The sequence below is a fragment of the Caretta caretta genome, chromosome 1 (assembly GCF_965140235.1).
Source record: "Caretta caretta isolate rCarCar2 chromosome 1, rCarCar1.hap1, whole genome shotgun sequence".
In the NCBI taxonomy this organism is placed as follows: domain Eukaryota; kingdom Metazoa; phylum Chordata; order Testudines; family Cheloniidae; genus Caretta; species Caretta caretta.
The window spans coordinates 244,971,417-244,996,161 of record NC_134206.1 but is presented as its reverse complement, the minus strand read 5'-3'; the positions used below and the strand labels follow the sequence as shown (position 1 = coordinate 244,996,161).

General features: G+C 43.0%; 1 protein-coding gene and 1 pseudogene across 1 annotated transcript in view; both read left to right on the top strand.

The window, feature by feature from the left end:
* LOC125634354 (ovochymase-1) overlaps positions 1-14,113 on the top strand; it is a 41,118-nt gene extending 27,005 nt beyond the window's left edge. The window contains exons 18-27 of the mRNA XM_048844995.2: positions 14-153; positions 1,498-1,632; positions 2,838-2,873; positions 4,552-4,776; positions 5,788-5,961; positions 7,990-8,215; positions 9,211-9,374; positions 10,590-10,688; positions 11,609-11,742; positions 11,983-14,113. Of these exons, the coding sequence (XP_048700952.2) occupies positions 14-153; positions 1,498-1,632; positions 2,838-2,873; positions 4,552-4,776; positions 5,788-5,961; positions 7,990-8,215; positions 9,211-9,374; positions 10,590-10,688; positions 11,609-11,742; positions 11,983-12,147 (1,498 nt within the window). The 3' untranslated portion in view covers positions 12,148-14,113. The remainder of the gene's footprint in view (positions 1-13; positions 154-1,497; positions 1,633-2,837; positions 2,874-4,551; positions 4,777-5,787; positions 5,962-7,989; positions 8,216-9,210; positions 9,375-10,589; positions 10,689-11,608; positions 11,743-11,982) is intronic.
* Positions 14,114-16,336: 2,223 nt separating this feature from the next.
* On the top strand, positions 16,337-20,121 carry LOC125634298 (TRPM8 channel-associated factor 2-like; annotated as a pseudogene).
* Positions 20,122-24,745: the final 4,624 nt, after the last annotated feature.

The following is a 24,745-nucleotide window of genomic DNA, read 5'->3' as shown; positions in this document are numbered from 1 at the left end:
TCTTGCCCTGCAGTTGCCACTGGCGAATTGTAGCCCCGTTAAAATCCATCATTCGGCTTGATTTCCTGGCCTTCTGGACTGAAAAGACTCTGTCTGATTGCCATGGACAACTGATGGTGTATGAAGGATTTGGGCCAAGCAAGGAGTTGATAGGTGAGAGATTTGCTTGTGGTGCTGCTGAGAGTGGAAGAGGGAAACTCTTCCAGTTTTCTTAGCAGACCACTGGGCAATTTGCCACATGAAAAGAAGAATTCCAACTTTGTTTCTGTTAATACTGACTTTAGGGGAGTGTCTTCTACTAATTCATCATCATTTCCATTTCTAGGAACCACTTCTGTAGCTCTGTTGTAGAGATGGGATTGGTTGACTGTTTCACTGTTCACGATAAATTTGCCTTAGAGGCAGGTGTCAGTCACCAAATTGTTGGCCATTCAATATCTTGGGAACAAATGCACATTCGCATGTGGAATGCTTCCTATGATGCTTCTCTCAACAATGCTGTGCATGACAGTAAGAAAGTGACAGTTGAACTGGAAATAAATTGCAGCAGATACTATTATGGGGCCCTCAAGGAATTTCTACTAATTATACATTGTCTCAAACAGTTCTAGCCTTCAGGGCACTGAAGTGGCTCATTCTCCAATGAACGTGATGCCCTGTGATCAATCCATTGGTCTCCACATAAAAATGCGTCTTATATGAAAACTGTTAAACAACAAAATAACTTCCAAAGAGACTGTTCCCTCCCTTGTGTGTAACCCTAACAGTCCAAACATTTAAATGGAAGAATAACTAAAATCTCATTAGCGCCATAGCATGACCAGTGTGTAAGATTTATAGGATCGGTTAATTTTCAGCCATCAGATGTCTGTCTGAAAGCACCATCTTCCCCCAACCCAACCACCATACCCTAAAGCTTTTAATGGTTACAGCAGGTGTGTTTTTACCTCTTGGTTTGTTTTAGTCAAAGGGCACTTTCTCTGTTGTGAGAAGGGCACCGTTTTGTTTATAAGAAGCGTGTACAATAACATTTGGAATTCTGCTCTATGTTAGCACTACACTACAAACATAGGTCGATGTAACTACGTCACTCAGGATTGTAGATTTTCCACACCCCCTGAATGACATAGGTTATACCAACCTAACCCCCAGTGTAACAGCACTGTGTCGATGGGAGGGCTTCTTGGGGAGGCGGAGTACCTATGTCAACAGGAGGAGGTTTCCTGTCTGCATAGGTAGTGTCTCCACTAAAGCTGCACCAGGGCAGCTGCAGCTCTGTAAGTGTAAACAAGCCCCTCAGCCTGTTAATCAGAGTTGAATGAACTCAAGGTGGCTCAACAGGCTGAGGTTTCATTTCTCACTGATACATGAGGTATTTATAAAGGTATAGTTTAAGGCTTCATTTTTCTGAGGTGCGGTATAACCGGTCTGGGTAAAATACAATAGCCTAGCATTATGCCTTTCATGGTTACCAGTTGGAATCCTACTACCTGGCAGGTAACTTCTGTGGGGAAATTTCACTCTATCCTTTAAAGTCTGATGGTCCAGTGGTGATGCTGACCTTCACATCAAGTGCTGAAGTGGCTACAGAAGGGTTTGTTCTGACCTACTCTTTCCATGATCTACAACCTGGTAAGTTGGTTGCAGATTTGGTTTTGAGTGAAGGAGTGGGAGCGGAGTATAAAGGAAGGTTATGCAAAATGTAAGAGAAAAATACATAGCAGGAGAGTCTCGTGACCATTTATAAAAAGAAAACAAACCTAAAGAAGCAGCTTTTTAATAAATCTTCATACAATATCTGGAAGATGTAAAACACTACAGTAGAGAGAGGCTTATCCTATCTCCTCCAGAGAGGAGGCTTATTGAGCATCAGAAGTCTGGTTCCAGCCCAGTTTCTACTATTTACTAGGTATTCAAGCAATTCACCAAACTTCTGCATTTTCTCTTCCCATCTGTGAAATGAAGGTCACTAATTAACAGCCTAACCAATGTACTGTATCTTCCGGTGACCCCACCCATTCTGCTCTGCATAAACTACTAACTCCTATCACCATCCCTACTTGTTGACTTCTTTCATGACCATTCTTTTCCTTTCTCTCTCTCTCCTTATGCACTGAACTCCCCCCCCGAACTAGTATGCAAGTCTGCTTTCCTCCTTCAAACACCTCCCCCACCCCCCACATCTCAAGACTCACTTCTGCTGCACCTACAAGAATAACTAGCTAACTAATACAACAGTTAAGGTTGGCTAGTTTTTGAAAATGATAGATAAAAAAAATTGACTTTTTTCTTCATCACTCATCACCTTTCTCTTGTAGCCCTGGATTGGAAGCCCTTTGGGGCAGGGACTGTCATCCATATGAGGATAACACCTAGCACACTGGATGCTACTGTCCTACTACGAAATAACTTTTGATACCCTGGGATCAAAGACATCATAGATATGAAAAATTATTGCTTTGTCCCTTAGGATACTTCTCTTTTTCATGAAAGCAAATCACTTTGTGATCACAACAACCTAATCCATCAATTTCCCCCCGCCCCCTTTTGTTATGCCACATAACAAAACAAGCAGAATGTTTTGTCCATGTAAAAGGTCTATCCAATATAAGCATACTGTCAGTTCTGGTAAATGAGTTTTACTATTATGTATGTGGAGACCATACAGATCTTACTGTAAATATAGGGAAAACTACCTGACACTGTGTCAGAGTATGGTTCTTAATGCCTAATCACTCAAGAGTCCTTATCTACCCATTGAGGCATTCAGAATCCCTAGTTTATTTGTATGGTGAGTTTAACCTTTAACAGTGAGTATGGTAACTCTCTCATTTTAGGTTCTGCTTTAGGAAAATTGAAAGCTGCTGAAAAAGGTAAGATCAGTTCTAGCTCTCTATGCCAGCAATGCAGGGAGGGGAGATGCAAACAATCAAACCAAAAATAGCTTTTCTAAATGTCTCCTGGATTTCGGTTGTGGGAGGGGCTCTGCTATGGCTAACTTCAATACCAGAACGTAGCCAGTAATATAGCCGTCTTAGTTCCTTAACAACTGCCCTTCATTCAGTCTGGGTGATACGTCCACAGTTCTGTTTCTTTAATATTAGCTGGCTGCTGCTTTGTTTCTGTTCCTGCATTGTGAGCTGCCACACAGGACCAGAGACGTGTTGGTAGCTGGAACATAAAGGAATTCTTAGCTAATCTCAAAGCCAGCCTCAGCTCCCTCAGATTTTGAGTGATGGGAAAGGAACTCTGTCTGCTTTTCCCCCTTTGCCCTTGCATCCTGGAGTTCTAGCTAAACTGGGTAGGCTGTCATGCCATATGTGACACATCTGGGAGAAGAAGCATACTTTTTTTTTTTTAAAGCTTGAAAATGTGAACCCTAGTGTGACATCCAGTTTTTCTAGACCCTTCCCTATGTCATTCCCAATAGCCTGCAGTTCTTCCTCTCTCTCTCTGCCCCACCAAATGTACCCAGCTCCATGCCACACCTTAGTCTTAATCTAAATGTGTGTGATGCCCAATTACTAGTGGTGAAGTAACTGAAAATGACTGTCCTTTCACAACCTACATAAATGAAACTTACAAGCAAAAGGACTTTGGAGAAGCCTGGAGTAAATAAAGAATAAAATTTATTTTACAAATAAGTAAATTTCAGCCCTGCAGCCTGCTCTACTCTACTAAATAAAACGGAGGAAATACATCCATTGGTTTCAATGGGTTTAGCCCAAGGATGTTTTTCCAGGTATGAATCTGGTCTAATTAGAAATGTTACTCTGTGGCTGAACTGTACTGGTTGTAGGATCTCAGATAGCTTGGCCTTTGGCTCTTCCCAGAGTTCAACACACTTCCCAAATGATGGGTCCCTTTTCCTTCTTCTAGAACAGCTCTCCTATTTTAAATATACCTGTTAAGGGCACTATAACAAGCTGTGCAGAGAACTACGTTTGCTGTGCAGGTAGAAGTTAGTATCAACAGGAGCTTTGTTCAAGCAGAAACCAATAGAATTTAAGTTTCACTCATAAGTCTGCTTGCTTTTGTTGTTAGAAAATCCTAGGGGATCAAGATTTTTCCAAAGCTGGGTGAAAAATTTTGGATGAAACTTTTTCACACCCCTTCCCCTCCAGCGTGGGGGGGAGGAGGGGAAATAAAAAAGCAGATTCAGGTTGACTGAGGCCTTTTGCAAACTTGTATAGAATTAACTGAATTGTTTCAGTGGAAGTGGGGGAGGGGGAGTTGAAAAAATCAAAGCATTTTGTTACGACTATTGAAAATGACTTCATTATGAATTTTAGTTAAATTTTTGCTTTTGAAATGCTAAACTCAAAAAAGAAAATGGTTTTTCCTTTTGGGTCTATCAAAATGCTTCCTTTGACTAAAAAAAATAAATCACTCTCCCCATCTCCCAGTTATGCCAGTGATCAAAAAAAAAAAAGAATCCGTTGTTTGTACAGCTCTAGCATTTTCAAACCATTTGTAATGAATGTTCGAGAAGACAGATTCCTCTCAGGGCAAAATCTCAACCTCTGAAACTCTCTCATTTTTCTCTTTAAGGGTGTCCAATCTTGGATCTAATTCCAGTTGGATCAGCTGAGATAACATCTCCTAATTACCCCAACACTTATCCCAACATGCTGAACTGCACTTGGACAGTTTATTCCACTTCAGGAAATAGATTGAAAGCTGTGATCAGAGACTTGGTAACAGAAAATGCAAGAGACTGCATTTGGGACTCTTTGAACATCTATGATGGTCCAAATAACTCTTCAGGACTGCTCGGTGTGTTGATCTCTCTCTCTCTCTCTGTCTCTCTCTCCTGCCTTGTCTCAGGGAAGTTCCCCAACATATGATGTGGGGACAATCTCTATGTGAGGAATGAAACAAGGTGAGGGAGAGGGAAATATGAGTTACTGTAGGTTTTCCAAAGGTAATGAGTGCTTCTGGAATTGTTCTACAGTTGCTATTGGGCGGGGACTAGGATGGACCCTGAAAAAATTTGAACTCTGTCTTCTCTCTAGAACTATTTATGGGTGTAACAGTAAGAGGGAGCTGCTGTCTCACTATCTTTCTGTTTCCATTGTTCCTTTGCTCAGTCTTGTGTATCTTATGACCTGCTGCACTACATTCTATATGTGCATCTGATCTAATATGCCGTTCATGGACAGATACTACTCCTTTATGTTTTGAATAGTGAAGGTAGTCTTACTGTTTTGGCATAAACAGAGTAGGATTGTTTTAGAATGTAAGTCTCCTTTTCTTGAGTATGGCTCTTCTTTTTTCTTTTTCTTCTGCAGCTTTGACAGAGGACCCTTAGAGGCTGAAGCTGTTAGTTTGATGATTAAGGAAGTACTGTGTCTTGTGAAACACAACTATATGGAGGACTTTGTCAAAGCTTTTCCTCAGACAGTTTACTAACAAACTGCCCAGAGCATCTCATAACTGAATATTCTTGGGAGGAGAAAAATATTTTCACCCTCTTCAGGAAGGATATTAAAATACTCCTGTACTTAAAGTATTATCCCCACATACTGTAGCACTAGACTTATCCCGGAGCACTCAGACATTGAATAACTTTGGGCAAATCATTTAAGATCCTAGCAGAGCTAGCAAAAGAACTGTAATTGGACTCCTACCCTGGGAGTCTCCATTGTCATTATAATGTTTTGACATATCTAATTGGCCTGGGTTTTATTTTCAAAAATGTGGCTGCCCTAGGAATAAGTTTAGCACAATTTGACAGACAAATTTGCTTTGTCACTGTGTAAGTGCTCACTTCTTCATAATTTGCAGCTAGTTTGTGTGGCCAAAAGAAGTCTCTTAATCTGTTATCAAGCAGCAGCTACCTGACTCTACATTTCAAGACGGACAGGTCTGTGGGGAACAGAGGCTTTAAAATTCTGTTTGAAGAGGTGAATCGGTGGCCAGCACAGAAGAGTAGAAGTGGCATAGAACTTGAAAGCAAATGTAAGTAATGCTGTAGGGCTTTCTCTCTCCCAGTCCAAATAGCCTTCTTGTATCTAAATAGTAGTAGAGGTCTCCAGGAAGGGAAACTTGAATGTATACAAGTCTGCTGAGGTGACCTGTCTCCTGAAGGAATTGTCCTACACTCAGCTGAGGATGCCATGATGGCCAGTTTTCATTCTCAGCTATGGACTTGGTTGTTAGTTGTACTACTAGAGGTATGTTGCTGAGGTGTTGATTTTCAGGCCTCTGCATAATTCCAGTCATGAGTGGATCAAATAGCAATATTCTTACTGAATTAATGTACAAGGCTGAACACTGGATCTTAGCTTAGTGGAGGGAGAATGTGGTTAACATACCTGCAAGGTTCCTTCCCCACTCTCTGAACTCTAGGGTACAGATGTGGGGACCTACACGAAAACCTCCTAAGCTTACTTTTACCAGCTTAGGTTAAAACTTCCCCAAGGTACAAACTATTTTACCCTTTGCCCTTGGACTTCCACTGCCACCACCAAACGTTTATCTGGGTTTATTTTATTAGGAAAGCGTTGTTTGGAAACGTCTTTCCCCCCCAAAATCCTCCCAATCCTTGCACCCCACTTCCTGTGGAAGGTTTGGTTTAAAAAAAAAAATCCTCACCAATTTGCATAGGTGACCACAGACCCAAACCCATGGATCTTAAAAACAATGAGAAAAGCATTCAGGTCTTACAAGAAGAATTTTAATAGAAGAAACAGTAAAAAAGAAGTAACAATAAAAAGAATCACCTCTGTAAAATCAGGATGGTAAATACCTTACAGGGTAATTAGATTCAAAACATAGAGAATCCCTCTAGGCAAAAGCTTAAGTTACAAAAAGACACGCAGACAGGAATATCCATTCTATTCAGCACAGCTTAATTTCTCAGCCATTTAAAGAAATCATAATCTAACGCATATCTAGCTAGATTTACTTACTAAATTCTAAGACTCCGTTCCTGTTCTGTCCCCGGCAAAAGCATCACACAGACTCTTTTTGCCTCTCCCTCCCTCCAGCTTTTTAAAGTATCTTGTCTCCTCATTGGTCATTTTGGTCAGGTGCCAGCGAGGTTATCCTAGCTTCTTAACTCTTTACAGGTGAAAGGATTTTTCCTCTGGCCAGGAGGGATTTTAAAGGTGTTTACCCTTCCCTTTATATTTATGACAATACTTAATTTTACTTTTTTTATAGTTCTGACCACAGCACCAAAAGCTTAACTGAAAGAATGGTTCTCCAGATGCTGATTGCACCCACAGGAAACCAATACACTCTTCCATGTCTGCTCATGTCTCTTTGACAAGAGCTCATCCAACAATTCTTACTAAAGGGATGTGGCCTCTCCTGTGGCTCTGGAGGCAGGCTCTGTCACAAGGCTGTGTGACCCAAAGGCTAGTTCCATAGATGCTGGAACTGGGGATGCAGCAGCACCCTCTCGCTTGAAGTGGTTTCCATCATATACAGGGTTTAGTTTTGTTCAATGGCTTTCAGCACCTCCTCTATAAAAATGCTTCCAGAACTACTGGCCTGTGGAATGTTCCAGAATATCTTCCATAGAGATCCAAAAAGAGGCTCTCATGCACCTTGTCCATTACTGTTTTTGATAATTTCCTCCACTACACTTGCAGTGCCAATGAAAACAGCTTGACCAGGAATTTTTTAACTGACTGTTCCCTTAAATTTCTCACAGGTCCACCTACTAAGTTAACAGCTTCTGAGGAAAGTAAATATTGTTCATTTTAAGGTTTCAACTATCTCTTCTCTCTCACACCAGCCCCTCCCACAGTAAACACCTATTAGAAAATTAATGGTGTGGGAAGCAGATGATTCACCCAGTTTTTCAGGCTCTCCCCCCTTAATCCCACCAGATGTACTTGGGGATCTTGGTACTCTTGATAGGGTGTTTCTTCTGTTTGAGCACATGTCTGATATTTCACTGTCTGGATTATTATGCATGTTTAGCTTTGTCAAGCTATGACCAATAAAATATAACTAACAAAATGAAACCAATTCCAGACAAATGTGGCATTCCAGTGGTGGATCCATTCCCAGTGGACAAGTCTGAGAGGAATGTGAAAGCAGCCGGAGAAGAGCCAGGCAAGCCAAGGGTGGTCGGTGGCAGACCAGCACCTCAAATGTCCTGGCCCTGGCTGGTTAGTCTACAGTACAAGAATGAGCACTTCTGCGGAGGCTCTCTGATTGCTGAGAAGTGGGTCCTAACAGCTGGACACTGTAACTTCAGGTGGGCAAGGTCTTTAACCCTTACAACAATACCACAGTGGCGCACGCTAGCCTGCCGACGTTGGCAGCCTCTAAATCATCGTTGCTCCCTGACAAGCAAAACCACTTCATACTACTACTTCTTGCTTCACAACTGTCCCAGAAGTGTGTATTTACCTCCTCTTCCTCCCTGTTGCTACAGCCCTTTTTAGACATTCCCCTTCCTCCTCCTCCTCCTCAACACATACAATTTCCAGGGATCTTCCATCAGAGCACGTGGTGGATACTAAGGTTTAATTCATCTTGGGTACTGGGTGAGCAGTGTAATCGCTCCCATTGTCAGTGAAAATCTCCTCCTAAAATAACTTCTACTGGCACTAATAGGTCATATAATAGTATGGCTAGCCTAGTGGGGTGCCTCTACCAGCCCAAGCCAAAGAGTTAATTATTACACGACATGTGAGGGTTAACTTAACTTGATGTATGCCTTGGGATCTCTTCACTATTCAGTGGTGGTGAGATTGTGGCAGTTGCACCAGAATCTCATTAAAGCATTGAGCTGAATTGTCTGCCATGACTCCGTAACAGAGAGAGATGCAGAATGATTCTTGGAAAGGTTTGGCACACTTGTGTGGCCTGAATATTTGTGTCAGTGTAGACTTCAGCAAAACTAGACTCCAGTTTCTGCTATAGTGATTAGTGTCACTAAAACTGAGTTTCGAGAATACTGGACTGCCTTGTTTAAAAGTACACATGGACAGTTGTGCAAACGTTTTGGAAATTGAAAGTTGATCTCTCCATTTTTTTTACAATATGGTAACTTCTGATTGTTTTGGGTGGAATTTTCAAATAGCATAAATCCCATTGAAAACCAGTCAGATTTGTGCTTCAAAGTCACATAGGTGCTTTTGAAAATCTCATCCATTATCTTAAGTAGAATTTTATGCCAGTTTTGTATATGGAGGTTTTGTTTTCTTAATTGAACTGAAAATGTGTGTTCTGTTTTTCCTTGCCCAGTGCTCAGACAGACGGGATAGTTCTGGGGAAAACTTATTTGCTGCCAAACATAAAAGGCAACAACCCTGTCCTTGTGAAAGCTGTGCACACACACTATAACTTCAGTGGATTTCCTTCTAGCAATGATCTCACTCTCTTGGAACTGGAGAAACCCATCAAAATAGGTACTATCTGGAGTCCAGTTTTTGTATTACAACTCTAGTGTGTCGAAGTATGTGGTGCGGGATTGGCATGCTCCATTGAGAAGGTTCTGATCCAAGACATGCTGTCTGATTAAATATATGTAATAATATAACTCTGTTCTCTTCAATAGACATTAGGACACCACTACTATCTATATGAGCTCATGGGGAGCCTGATCCAAAGCCCAGGGAAGTCGGTGGAAAGACTCCTGTATTTAAAATAGTACTTAAAATTCTAAATTTAGAAGAACCAAGAATAAGTACATAGTTTCCATTGTGGGGCCCTTCCTTTTTCTCACTGCATAAAGATTTTTATGTATAACTCTCTGGCATTGACAGGCACCTCTTTCTTTTGAAGCAAAGTATCTTGTTTGACAAAGCAAGTTAGCAGTGTTCAGAATTTAAAGGAATAGTGTGTGTTTACCACTCTACCAAATATCCTCTTAGCTGTGTAGAGATAGTCAGAGAATATCCATCCATGGTTAACCTGGGATTTAATTCATGAGTAGGGATGTTTGTTCCAAAAAATACTAATGTCACAGCTTGTTCAACAACGTATTGGTGGAATAGAAATGTGGTGTAAACAGAGTTAGTGCCCACTAATTCTGAACTTAGAGTGAGTGAACCGCGGACCCCGCTGTACACCCTCTTCGTGTGCTGTTGCTAATGCAGATCAAACACCTCTTTCTCTCAATCCATTGAATCATTGTGTAGTTAGGGGGAGACTGGTCCACTGGTGAAAGTTTTTTGTGACTTGCTTGCGTGACAGGGTTAATTGTCACCAACTTAGGAGTGTGCACTTGCTTGAGTTCTGCAGGAAGCCTAATTAAAAGTCTCCAACTTGGTTTCTCTGTCACAGTGTTTCAGAAGTCTCCCTCCCTCCCAACTCCTTTATCAGACCAAAGTAATGTCAGCCATCTTGTGGTATGGTCACTGGGCAGAGAAATATCGTGAGACACTCACATTTCATGTAATTGTGACCTTTTTAAAATGGTTCTTTCAGGCCTTCAGACAGTCTGGGGGGGTGTGGAATCTAACTAGAGCCCATATGGTGCTCTGATTTGTTTCATGGAGTAATGAGTTGTTTGGTTTGGGGAGAAGTGGTGACTAGGAGAAAGGGGGTTAGAAAAACTGGAGATGGGTTAAATAAAAAAAGGGAAGGTATACCAAATACTGACCTGATTCTCTTCTACTCAGGAGACTCTATAGCAATAATTTGCTTACCAGATAGAGATGAGGAAATAAGCATTGATGCAAGATGCTTAACAGCAGGATGGGGAGCAACAGAATCAGGCAGTAAGTACATGTTACTTTTCTAATACTAAAGAAAACCCTGAAGTCCAGAGCCCTGTGAGAGCTTAGTTGCTTGTTGCCTTCAACTCAGTTCATTTTTTGCTTCCAATATTGTCCACATTGTTTCTAAACAGGAAAGAAGGCATAGTGACTGTCCCAGAAACCTCCCCCTGTTAAAACATAGGGTAGAGAAAGGGTAACAACAAACTTGAATGTGGTGAGACAATTCTCATGGTATCTAGATGCCTCTGATCTCCTTAACCCTTGTCAATTGGTATTTTGGTGGTGTTAGATGATCTCCACTTGGGGGTGGAGGAGCTGGTGTTAAACCCCTAATTGTTCTTGAATGATAGTACAAGAGGCCCAGGAAAGTTGTTTGTTTTTTTGTGGGGGGTTCTCCCCTGACTTTTTCCTGGCAAGGGTTTATTAACATACTCTCGGTGTTCTGTTGGCTCACTGCATGCATTTGTAACTGTGCTACAGGAGGGTGGGGCTTTGTCCTCATTCAATGGCTGGTCCCTATAGTGCTTCCAGTGAATGGACTTAGTTCATGATTTAGCTCAGCTGACCCTCAGCTATAATTTTAGCTCTTGGGATCCAGGGTTCAAACCCAGCTGATGACACCGGTGCAGTGAGTTATACCTGCCTGTGTGAGTGGAGGGGAATTCTTGTTCTCTGAAGACACACATGGAATCTCATTCCATGCAATGTGTCGAATGTGCATATGAAATGATGCAAGGTTCTAAAATTATGTGTAAATGGAAATAATTTCTGCAATAGTAATCCCCAAATTGTAGTGTCAAGAGATGCCTGGCCTGGCTGAAAAGGTTAGAGGATAACTGACATAGTACATGTCTTAAATATGTAACCTCTTGTCATCCTGCCTCAATGGCACGTCTCTATGCATCCTTTGTTTTCACTAGAGGATGAATACTCCATCAGGCTGCAGCAGACAAATATACCTCTCCTCTCCAACGAGGCCTGTGTGAGCTACTGGGGACAGGATATTAAAAATACCAACATTTGTGGTGGAGCTGCTGGAGCAACTGCGTGCTCGGTATGTACTTGGAGTGGGGGATATGAATACTTGCTTTCCAGGCTACTACTGGTGGCAAAAATGTAGCTTACCTAATGGGCTCCTGGGCACTGTGGTGATACCACTAATATATCGTTGAAGGTCAGAGTTTGAAACAGGACCCTGGTAACTCAGCTGATCTAAATATTTGTGATCTGATTAAAAAACCCTCTTTACTCTCTAGTAGCAGCAAGTAACTTTTTTTTCCCCCCCTTTTTACAGGGAGATTCTGGAGGGCCACTGATATGCATGAAAAATGGGTATTATAAGCTGATCGGCATTGTGAGCTGGGGCAGTGATAATTGCCATCCAGCGTCACCAACGGTTTATACCCGAATTTCTGCCTACAGGGACTGGATTTCTTCAGTCACTAATGGAAAAGTGTGATTGCTGAACTGAACTTTTAATTCTCCCTTTTTAAATGGGGAGGAATGTGTGAAATATGCACGGTAAAAATACCCAAGAAATATGGCAGCATCTGTCACATACCCTGATTTTTCTTTAAACATCTGAAGTGACTGTACTAATGCTCAGTCTCAGCTGTCTTCTTCGAATGGCAAATCCAACACACTGGCAACTCTAGCACGAAAAATCTGTTTCCCAATAGGTGTATGTACATGGATACACATCTCTCCGTACACGGTTAGCATTGCCATTATTAGGGCCAAATTCTCTGCTGGTCTAAATTAGTGCAGTTCTTCTGAAGTCAATAGTGCTGCATTAATGTACAAACGACGTGTGTGTGTTTTTTAAATATATATATTTAGCCTGGCAATGTTCAGCTGCTGTGCCCTTGACCACTGACAGAACTTTTAGATCCACTATTCCCAAAAGCATAGTACAGACCAGCTGGTCAGATTCAGTTCAGGATCGCCACTGTACTTAATACCCTGCACTTAGATATTCTTGTTGAAACCAAGTGCCTTGTCTGGTAGAAGTAAAAGGGGAGATAATGAAGAAACATCTTGACCAGCTGTTACAGGGTAAAGGTGCCAAGAAAAGGAGGGAAAAGCACAGACATGTAAGCTGAGTGACCATGTCCCTTCCCAGTCTTTATTATTCATGGGAAGATGATGGAAATGAAAACATTGTAGAAGGTAACCGTCAACCACCCAATGAGGAACCGGAATTAGAACAAGAGTGTAGTGTATCTCCCACTGCTACTAGTCTTGTCCCCCATGACCTCACGTTTCAGTGACCATTCTGGGCATGCTGGGTGGTGCATGGTTGGTCTGGCAATTGGAGGAAATCAGCTGTCAGCAACTGTAACAGGATGTGAGGTGCAGCTCTATGGCTGTTTGTTTGTTTATTTTTAAAATTCTTCAAGGTGTAAGGGGATGGGGTGGATCTGTCCAATTTACCAGGGAGTTTCTGCTCCTCTCACACACCCTTTATATAGGGGAGGGCTCCAGGGTGACTAAGAAAGAATTACCTTGGCAGGAAAGGATCTGTGAGGGAAGAGGATCCTGAGATCTTTTTTTTAAAGAAAAAAAAAAAAAGCTACCCCTTTCCCCCATTCTCTTTTAAAGGTGGGGATGACTAGTTGGAAGAAATTACTGCAGCTAGATAGCATCAAAACGCTTCATTTAGCTAACAGGCTTTTGTTTCTTTATCGAGAAATCTGTTCCTTGCTTTGTTAGTTTTAGATTAAGTTAAATAGATTCATGAATTCCTGTTCTTGCATCAAACTTACATCTTCAGTTTTTTCTGTGCATGCTTCTTGTCTCTGATAGCACTGTGTGGGGTCACGAAGATGCACTAAGTGCTCATCCTGTCAGATGCTTCCAGCCATGCCATACATGCAGCCCTCCCACAGCACTAAAAATAAGTATTAAAAACTACTACAGCTGCAAAGAGTGGCGTGGGAGTAAGACACACCTAGGCCTTTGTCCGACTGCTATCTGTACTGCCAAGGCCGAACATTTAAAAAAACATGAGTCAGACCCTCTCAAAATTGAGATTAGCTTTAAAAAATACATTTAGGGTTATTTATTTACTTTGTGGTTTTTAGGATTCATGTTTTTAGCCCTTGTAGTTAGGGAGAAAAGATCGGGGGGGGGGGGAAATTTTCCCCAACAAAAGCTGAGATTCTCACAGTCACATGACTCTGGGGCATTAAGAAAAACACCAAATAGGAGACTATCTCTAAAATCATGAGTAGACCATATTGTGTGCTCGGACACTACTAGAAGTCCTCTCTCTGTAGAGGCAGCTGCCATTTTTCGGACAAAAGGTGAGACAAGGTGTTATGGAAGAAAAATGCCCTGTTCACATGCTTTCCTAGAGATTTGACTTTTCTGTTCTGATTTCTTGTTTTTCCTTCACCTACAATTAAAGTGATTTAGACAGATTACATGGTTGCTTTGTGTATATCAAAATAACACTGAATTTCAGAAGTTTCAGGGACAGAATTCTGAATGACTGATTTAGATTGATGCTTACTGATTCTGAAGTCAGATCACCTGCTTCCAGATTCCAAAACATACTTGGAGAGCTTGTAATTCCGACAAGGAGTCAATAAAGGACAGCAGCTTACACTCCTGTTTGCACAAAATTTTCAGATTCAAGAGACCTAGTGTTAATCACTTCTACTGGAAGGGTGGGGATTTAATTTTTCTTTCACTTTGGCGTATGACCTGCTCCTTGGATCATAAGCTCATGTGACTTTACAAAAGTCCTTCTGAATATTTTCAGTAGCTATGAGGTAAGCCAGCTGTCCTTGGCCAGTGCTGAGCTGAGATGCCTTCTTGGCTGTTATCAGTAGCTGCAGTTTGAGGAAACAGAAATACCTAACCATACTAGGTGTCTTAAGTAGTCTCTCACCAAATAGCTGTTTTCTCCTGAAGAAAGTAAATAGGAACAACTGGAAACTGTGGAAGTGACCTACTATATATTCAAGGTTCCTGCTCAATATTCAGGATCCTAGACCTATTCCTTTTATTGTTCCAGGTGGCTTGCTGTGAATTTGTAGTTATTTTTATTTTATTTGTAAGACAAAGGTCTTACAGGAAATACTTTTTTTTAAAAAGACTCAGAATAATTAAAAGAACACTGTATAGACCTAAAAATAACAAATCTATATGTTTCTGAAACAAATTACTTGGAAAATAATTTATTCTCTTCCTTACTAGCCAGGACCTGAGTTCAGGACTCTAGATTTCCCCTACTATAGCTGGTGATGTTACACCTAAAGGAAAGGTAAGGAAGACACACAAATGATCTGATCTTCAGAGATGTTGAGCACGCACCACAACCATTCAATTGAGTGGGATTATTTGTGTGAGTAACTTTTGGCCAGAAAAGAAGCTAGTGTGCTGAATTGGAAGTTGACATAGGAGCCGGAGGCCAGGAGAGAACCCTCTTCTGTTTGTGAAAATAGTAAGTTCTTGGATGAAAGGTTTGGTTTGGTGTCTGTATGTAAGACTGTGTGTGTGTGTATTTATGTATACACATACACACCCATTTCCTCCTTTGTTAACTATATTAGATACACAGCCAAGTTTAGAGCAGAATTGAAACCTATTCTCTCTGTACAACCTCTTTTGAATGCAGCTGAAAAACAAGGAATTTTATCTGAAGAAATACTGCAGCCTTACTGATGATTTCTCTCCTCCAAACCTGCTTGCTGCAGTTTTAATGCTTCGTCATTTCTCACCCTTTTAAACAATGCAGTTTTTCACCAAGGCTATGCTTTTCCTGTTACGTTGGGGGTAAAAATTTCCAAAACTTTCCTATAACTTTGGAGCTTACACCCCATTTTCAAATGTGACTTTAAATGATGTAGGAGCAGAAGTCGCTTCTTAAAATGGGAAGTAAGCTCCAAAGTTGCTTACATGCTTTTGGATACTTTTACCCTTCCTCTACTGGACAATAGCTTTTAAAATTAGCTGCTGCTGTCTGATAGGACTTTGCTGTGGAAGATTTTATAGGGGCTTGGTAACAATTCCTGAATCTACAGGGTGTAAACCATATTCCTTGAAAGCATAGCAAAAACTTACTACTGATTAGCAGGTCTTCCATTTCATTCAGTACCCGATGTAGTATAAATATTAAGATATTTGTTTTGTTGGGGATTAACTGAAGCACTGGCTCTATCACTAGGTAAATACTAGCTCCTATTCAGGAGTGACTTAAACAATGGGCATTGACTGCACAACGTACAGTTCAGTGGAAAGTAACTTACATGTGTATGGAGTGGGTGCAAAATGTGACCACAGTGTAAGAGCAGAGAATTCTGACTTACACCCCAAATGTACTTTTAAAAACTGGAACTGTTAATTGACAGGCTGTTACGTTCTCGGTTAGTGGGATGAAGGTTTTGTGGGTATGTTTTACAAGTTTCTGAACTCTGTACCCAAATTCTATTCTAGCGGTTGTTCACATCTCTATCTCCTCACTTTTCATAGCATTCTCTTGATATATTTTTTAATTTGATCTTGGGACTGTTTAAAATAATTGCTAATGGGTGAGCAATTTTGCTGGAGAAAAAGCATAAATACGGCCACATCATTTCTGAGATAAAACTCTGTTTGTCAGCTGCATTCAAAAGAGAAGTTGCACAGAAAGAATAGCTTTTAGTTCAGCCCTGAACTTGGCAAGTGTCTCTTAAAATATATATAATATGACTAGGAAGGGGGGGAATAGGTATATGCGCGTGTACATGCAAGGTCCATTCTGTATTTAAATATGAACTAATGGCTCATTTAGAGTTTTACATAAGCTACACAACACTCTGTCCTCCGATTCTATGCCCCAGTGCAGCATACGTTTGCCTTTAGTGCTGACTCTCTGGTACTGGTACACAGAGTTCAGGATTCAAGGGGATGATAGTGTGGTAGGCATTGCAGATAGTGAAGAGGCATGTTGGCTGTGATTTGTGGTTATAGCATTGTATCCTGGCCTGTGGCACAGCCAGGCCACACCTGGAAAAGGAGGACCAGATCTTGTGTGAATGTGTTTTTATTATGGTGTCTACTCTAGACAGAAAGACGCCTCATATGGATCCTTCTGCTGTCTATGATTTGCTGGTGGCTGGTGTCCAGGCCTGGGACCTGACTGGTGACTGTGTTCCTTGTGAGCTGCTGCTCATCGGAGAGACCGCCTTCCCAGTGCTGGTGAACCCTCAGGGGCAGGTCCTGATCGCTACCTCGCAGTATGGGAAGGGCTGGATAGTGCTGGTAGCTCACAAGGGATACCTGGGGAAGACCAAGATGGCTCAGTTCCTTCAAAATGCTGTCACCTGGCTCAGTATCTTCCCCCCAAGCAGTAGTGGGGGGTCCACAACAACTTGAATCTCCATGAGAGCTCTCCCTAGGTCTGGCACTAGAATGCAGCCCTGCTCTGCAGTCACTTCCTCACTCGGCATTTATTGTACAGATGGCTATGATGATACACAGATGAGGGACCTAATCCAGTTTGTAAAGAAAGGTGGGAGGTTGCTCACTAGGCGTCAGGCTTGGCCTTGGGCCTATGAGCACAGCCCAGAGAGAGCGCTGTTTGATTTCCCTGGGACCGTGTCACCCGTGCAGCTGTCATGTACTTCACAGTCAGATATGCTGAGACAGGGATCTTTGACGTCTCAGGAACGGTGTCAGTGATTCCTCTGATCACTCCATGAGTATCAGAACCATTCTACACATGTTTAAAGGTATCACTAAAAGTACTGTAAAATATTATGTAGCCTCTCCATAATGAAGGTGTCAGTCTGCTTCCATTATAAAGCTCTTTGTTAACATCCTTATAACTTCAAGATGGAAAATCTGTTTGGCCTGAAAAATACTGTACAGTCACTGAAGGCAATAAATAAATTTTTAAAAATTCCACAGTTTGAAGGAAATTGGTGAAACTCTTTCTTAATAACAAGTCATCAAAAATTACCTCAATTTGAGTTTACTTTTCCCCTCTAGCTCAAAAATAGCTGGCTAGCGCCCCTTTAAAATTTTCCATAGTTAGTTCTCCTTAAAGATTCACCTGCTAGCTATATTTGGAAAAAAAATACATTGCAATTACACAATGTAGTTGTACATTTTTGATGGGATAATATAGGGGGTCCAGTCCTGCTCCCACTGATTTTTGCTGTTGACTGCAATGAGAGTAAGATTGGGCAGCATGCGCCTTGTTTTCAGAGGGCTTCTGAAAAACAGGCTCAAGATAGGTAGGCATGTGTGAGAGAGAGAACGAGCGAGCACAGTTGCAGTTTATTGCACATAAGGAACCTTCCACAGGTGGCGGTTAACAGATACTCTTATAGCACAAGTGCTAGAAACATTTTGTTTCTTGTTGCTGTAGGACCAGGGTTTGAGTTCAGACTCTGTGTGGTTTATTAATGGAGACATGATGGCCTCAACAGCCAAGCTTCTGCCTGAGGTCCCATTCTATGGGCTGGTCTTCACTACAGGGAGATTGACACTGCTGCAATCGATGCCACGGGCATCAATTTAGCAGGTCTAGTGAAGACCCACTAAATTTATGGCAGAGCGCTCTCTGCGGTGAAGAATTTAAAAAGTTCTCATGCTTGGAAAACCATATGTGATTATCTGCCATTGAAACAAGTGAAGACTAGAGACTAAGTGACTTGACAAAAGTTGCATAGGAAACTTGTGGCTGAAACAAAACTCATCTTTTCAGTTTTTTTGCAGTAGCATTGCAATTCACACTTCTGTGTTTGTGCTCCAAAAATATTTTTATAAAGATCACATTTTAAAACATGTAATTCTGGGAATATAACTCAGCCAATTTTACTGCTATGCTTCAAAGCAATGTGTTTTCAGATATCTGAAGAGCTGAATTGCTTAGTGAAAAGCATATCTCCTCACCTCTCTCATTCCTTTTATCTCTGCTACCATGTCAGTCATTTGCATCTCACCAACTGCTCCCCACATATGGCCATTTCATATAACAGAAGGTAAAGGGCAAGAATGAATGACATGTAACAGCCACATCATGATGATGCACAGTAAAGAGTTTAAAAAAAAAAAGCAGGCTTTGGTTTTTCATAAATGGAAAAAAATAGACCAGATTTGCTGGGGAGAAAAGGAATGGATATTTTGGGTGGAATGAGAGAAGGGCCAGCTTGGTGCTGGGTGTGGCTAAGAAAGAGGAAGGATTTAGGTGCACACTCTTTTCAAACATCTCCAGCAGAACTGAGGACTGCTCAGAAGGGCATTACCTTGTCAGGGCTGAACTGACAGGCTTAGGCAGCCAGGTGATTCTGATTGAAGGATATTTTGATCCTACTGTGGGCAGGGTGGGTGAACCAGACTCATGTCTCAGCTCAGATGATTCTATACTAGTGTTGGCATTTTGCCTGATGGTAACCTCTCTTGGTTTTGCAGACATGGGCTAGATCTCTGCAGGCACTTAAAGCTTCTCTTAAGAGGGGTGTGTCTGAGCTAAATGTAGTGATGGGTGGCGCACCCTCTCATTTGCTCGTCCATGGGGCTCTGGCCTTCCCTCTTGGCATGGATGGCTCCTACTGGTGTTTTCTTGCAGTGGCTCACTACATCCAGGGCCCCGTGGTAGTAGCTACGCATGAGAGCCAAACTTATGTGCTGCAGCTGATGCCATTCCTTCTCAATGCCATTATGTGACTAGGTGCTGAGAAGAAAGGGAGAATTAGCATCCACCCCAACCTAAAGAGCCTCCATGACCTGCTAACTCAGCAGAAGATGGTGTGCGAGATCTCAGCTCTGACTGACAATCTGAGCATTTACTGTTGCCAGTCCTAGAGTGACAAAGAGGCCAAGAAGATCCATGAGTTTGTGGCAGAGAGAGGGGGGCCTGCTGATTGGAGGTCAGGCTTATTGGTGGGCTTCCCAAAATAGTTACCAGAATGCTATCGCTGAATATCCTGGCAACAAAATCCTCAACCGGTTTGGAATCAGCATCTTGGGGCAATACATGGAGGTAGGTAAATACCCAGTATTACAACTGGCAGAGAAGCCACAATGTTACCACTTCTGCAGGGCGCTCTCTCAATTCCAGCAGCACCTAGCCAGGCTGGCTCCAGAAACTGGGGCAGGACTGCATGGAATTCCTCCAAATCTCCATCAGCGGTGGCCCCACATATTCCTCACTCCACAGTATCCTGTACACGACACTGCACAGCAATGGGATCCCACCTGTGTGCAAGGAATGCAGAGTCCCAAACAGGTCCAAGGAGGCAGTGTTCCTGTGTCTGGCCACAGAGCTGTGCCAGACCCTGCCAGACTGTGCTAGGCTAACATCCTGTGAACTCCCCACTATCCCTCACATCACTGTGGAAGTCAACGGCATAAACCCAGGGGAAAGAAGCTCTCCATTCACTACCACCCACAGGTGGTATCCTCTGTAGAACATGCAAAAGAATAGCACTGCTTTCCATGAGCCTGATGAGACCACACCTAGAATATTGCTTGGTGTTCATAGAATCATACGTAAGGTTAAGATTTTGTCAGTTACTTTTAGTAAAAGTCAGGGACAGGTTGCAGGCAACAAACAAAAATTCACAGAAGCCTGTGACCTGTCTGTGACACTTAGAACTCCCCCCGCCTTTTTTTTTTAACTTCTGGGGGTGGGGACTAACCACTCAGCCCCCTACTGCCTGTGATGGCTGCTGACAGCTGTGGGGACTGCAGCGGCGGCTCAGAGCTCTAGGGCTGAAGCAGCAAAGGTCACGGAGATCTGTGACTTTCACAGAATCCGTGACCTCCATGACAAAATCTTATCCTTAACCATAAGTTCAATATACAATGGCTATTGGGTTAGGTGTCGTCCATTTTCTTCCGTCCATCCCTTTCAGAAGCCAGGGTAAACTTCCCCTACAATCCTGTAGGGGAAATACATTTCTAAGAAGTGCCAATTGCTTGAGTCATTTAGTATTGGACTGGAAAAAGCAATGGAGAACAGGACTAAGACGTGCCCCTGTGGTGATATGCAAGCACAGCATTGAAGATCCGTAGATGTCTGTCTCTCTCTCTGGGGTGGCCTCATTTACATCATAGTGCCAAAGGGCAGCCAGTTGGGTAACGTGCCTATCACTGTGAAAGGGGTTATGCGGGCTCCTTTCTTCAGGCTTGGTAAGTACACGGATAAATGCACTGCACGTCTTTCATTAGACAATGTTGCTACAGCTCCTGATTTTGAAGACCTAAACAAAAGCAGACCTCTAAGTATCAGTGACTCCACTTGGAACAGTTCTCAGCCAGCTGTTCAATGCTTGCAAGTGCTTTTTTTCCTCATCTTTCACCTTTGCTGCCACCAAGTGGCAGCATCATGTTTCTCATTTAACATTAATATTAATTTTGGGGAAGCATAGTCTATATTTTTCCTCTTCTTTTGTGTGTTACTTTCAGTCTTGTTCTTTGTCAGTCAGAGAATGAAAAATTTGAAAGCAAACAGAGTAGAGAAAGAAGTGGGAATATTTTGATAGCTGAAGGTGCTTCCTGTACATCTTTAGGAAGAGGGTAAAGGAGGGTATGTCTACACTGGCAGAGTTACAGCGCTGGCAGGTCCAGTGCCACTCAGAGCGCTGAAGGGAAACTGCTTTTGTGTGTTCACTGTCAGCTACCTGCGCAATAGCATGTTCACATTTGCAGCAGCATTCAGAGTGGTGCACTCTGGGCAGCTATCCCACAGAGCATCTCTTCCTCATCAGCCGCTAAGAGTTGTGGGAAGGCGAAGGGGGTCATGGGGCATCCTGGGTCCTGTCCCAATGCCCCATGATGCATTGCTTCACATCCCAGCAATCCCTGTGCTTCTGTCCGCATTTGGCGCCATCTTTCAGCAGTTTGTGTACTGCGCGCTCTGCCTCTTCAGTCTGCAGGAATGGATCCCGCACTGTTGACCAATATGCTGCTTGCTCATGACTAACACATCACAAGTGGCAGTGGAGTTATTCCTTAAACCACAAAGGCAAGAGGAGTGCGACACTGATCTTGACACGCGTAGTAGCTTCGACATGAGATTGCTTGTGGCATTCACGGAGGTGCTGACCACAGTAAAACGCTGCTTTTGGACTCGGGAAACAAGCACTGAGTGGTGGGATCACAGCGTGATGCACGTCTGGGATGATGAGCCATGGCTGCAGAACTTTCGGATGAGACAAGCCACATTCATGGGACTGTGTGATGAGCTCACCCCAGCCCTGTGGCGTAAGGACACGAGAAAGAGAGCTGCCCTGACATTGGAGAAGCGCATAGCGATTGCGCTGTGGAAGCTGGCTACTCCAGACTGCTACAGATCACTCGCTAACCAGTTCAAAGTGGGAAAGTTGACCATTGGACTCATGTTGATGGAAGTGTGCAGGGCACATCCTACTCTGAAAGACCATGACTTTGGGCAACGTGCATGACACTGTGGATGGCTTTGCACAAATGGGCTTCCCTAACTGCAGAGGGGCGATAGATGGTATGCATATTCCAATTCTGGGACCGGACCACCTAGCCACCAAGTACGTTAATAGAAAGGGGTATTTCTCAATGGTTCTCCAGGCACTTTTTGGATCACCGTGAGCACTTCATGGACATTGACACAGGCTGGTCTGGAAAGGTGCATGATGCATGCATCTTTCGGAACACTGGCCTGTTCAGGAAGCTGTAAGGAGAGACTTTCTTCCTGGACCAGCCAATCACTGTAGGGAAAGTTGAAATGCCTGTTGTGAGCCTGGGAGACCCTGCCTACTCCTTAATGCCATGGCTTATGAAGCCATACACTGGGCACCTTGACAGCAGCAAGGAGCGGTTCAACAACAGGCTGAGCAAGTGCTGAATGACAGTTGAGTGTGCTTTTGGCCATTTAAAAGCCCACTGGTGCTGTCTATATGGGAGGCTGGACCTGGCCAATCACAATATTCCTATGCTTATAGCCGTGTGCTGGTCGCTCCATAATATTTGTGAAGGAAAGGGTGAAAGCTTCACTCAGGGCTGGACTGCTGAGGCTCAGTGCCTGGGGGCTGTTTGAACAGCCAGAGTCCAGGGCTATTAGAGAGGTGCAGCCTGGGGTCATAAGGATCAGGGATGCCTTGAGGCAGCAATTTGAAGCTGAAAGCCACTAATATTTGTTGCTATGCTCAAGAGTGCAGTGCTTATAATGCTAGGAGGTGACTGTGATTGGTGCAGACGATGCACTATGATGGTGTAAGAAAACTGCCTGTTCCTTTGCAGGGCTTTGTTTGCTTTCAATCAAAACAATTACTTTATTAAAAAACAACAACCGGAGGGGGGAGACAAAAAACACATCAGCACTCCCATTGATGTGGACAGGAGCCATGTGTGCATGGAAAGTGTATTTAAGGCCTTATCTACACTAGACAATTAAGCTGACCTACGTTAGGTCGACGTACCACCACCATAGTAATTACTGTGTTTTTTCATGTTCACACTGCCCTTCTGCCACTGATGTGCATCCTCACCAGGAGCACTTGCACCAACTTAAGTAGGGCAGCATAGGGGGCTGAGAGCCCGGGTTCTCAGTGCCAGGAGCCGGGCTCCCCCTTGAGATCTCTGGGCCGTGCTGATGGGCGATATAAGTAATGCAGTGTCTACACAGACGCTGCATTGCACTAACTACATCAACCTAAGTGCTTCACCTCTCATGGAGGTGGCGTTATTAGGTCAGTGTAGTGGGGAACTTATAGCGGTGGCAGCAACGCTGTAGTGTAGACACTTACTTATTTAAACTACAATACAATGGATGGAGAATGGGAGTGGGGAGCATTAGAGGAAATCCTCACCCCCCCCCCCGTCTAATAATAATGTAGCTAGGATTGACCCTTTACTTCTAATTATTTAGTCAACAAATATATACAGGCATGTTATCAGTGTTGCATCATAGGCAACTGAAGAACAAGTGAGGGTTAGGGACTCGGACTCATACTTTATACTGCCTCTGACCATCCCCAGAAAGGTCAGTAGCAAACAGTTCATGGAGCACATTTTGATAGGAAATGTTTTCAGTCCAAAAATTTGGACCATTTCTCATCACTAAAGCACCATAAGCATTTATAAGGCCATACTGTCCTTTACAATAACGCTCCTCTACACCACTCTGGCAAGGTAAAGGAGCCTTAAAATTTTTACATCTGTTTTATACTCCTGGGGGAATTCACTAAGAACAAAGGGAACAATTCACTTAGCAGGCAGGCTGCTACAGTCTCCTCTGCCTGAGGGAACAGAGCCTGCCCTGTGCCTACCTCCTCAAACACCCCAAAACCCTGCCCCTCCATGCTGAGCGTGCCACAACAGCGAGCATAAGAGGGACAGAATGTATGTGTGTGTCTCTCTCTCTCATGCCTACCACACCATCAGGTAGTGATTTATGTCTCTACTAGCTGCCCTAGGTGCCCAAACCGACCTGTCTGTGCTGCCGGGGAGTGGGCGCATGACCACTCTTGTGGCTTCCCTTTGCTTCCCTGTCAGAAGTCATTTTTCTGCAGGTAAGCAAAGAAATCTGCAGGGGCCATGAATTCTGCGCACATGCAGTAATGCAGAATTCCCCCAGGAGTAATAATGGGATTCTGAGGGAAGGGGGAAGGGATTGCTTCCCACATGGCTACACTGATTTCCACTCCACCCCTCTTTCAACACTTTGAGTCATGGAATGCCCAGCTGAGCGCTCCATTCAGTAAATTCATTGGTCTAGCAACAGGTGGAAAAGCAGAGACCTCGCCCAACTGAGTACTGAACTTCAGCTAGATGAGAATCCGTCCACTGTATGGCTTATTTATTATGGGCCTAAGGCCATTTAGAGGATGCTATAGTCACATATATTTGAGCAACTCTGACACATTGTTTAATAGAAGGCAATGGTGGCACACACACACCAATCAGCACATTAAAATATGCAAGCTAAAGTGTGTTTCCACTCTGGAAGGTGACTCATTTGAAAATGGAACCTTCTTACTTCACATATGTACTGCTAGAGCATATCTATTCACTTTGGTGAGAAAACTGTTCACTCCTGTTAGTTCTGCAGAACCAATCTAGCTAAGAGAACACTAGCTGTTTCC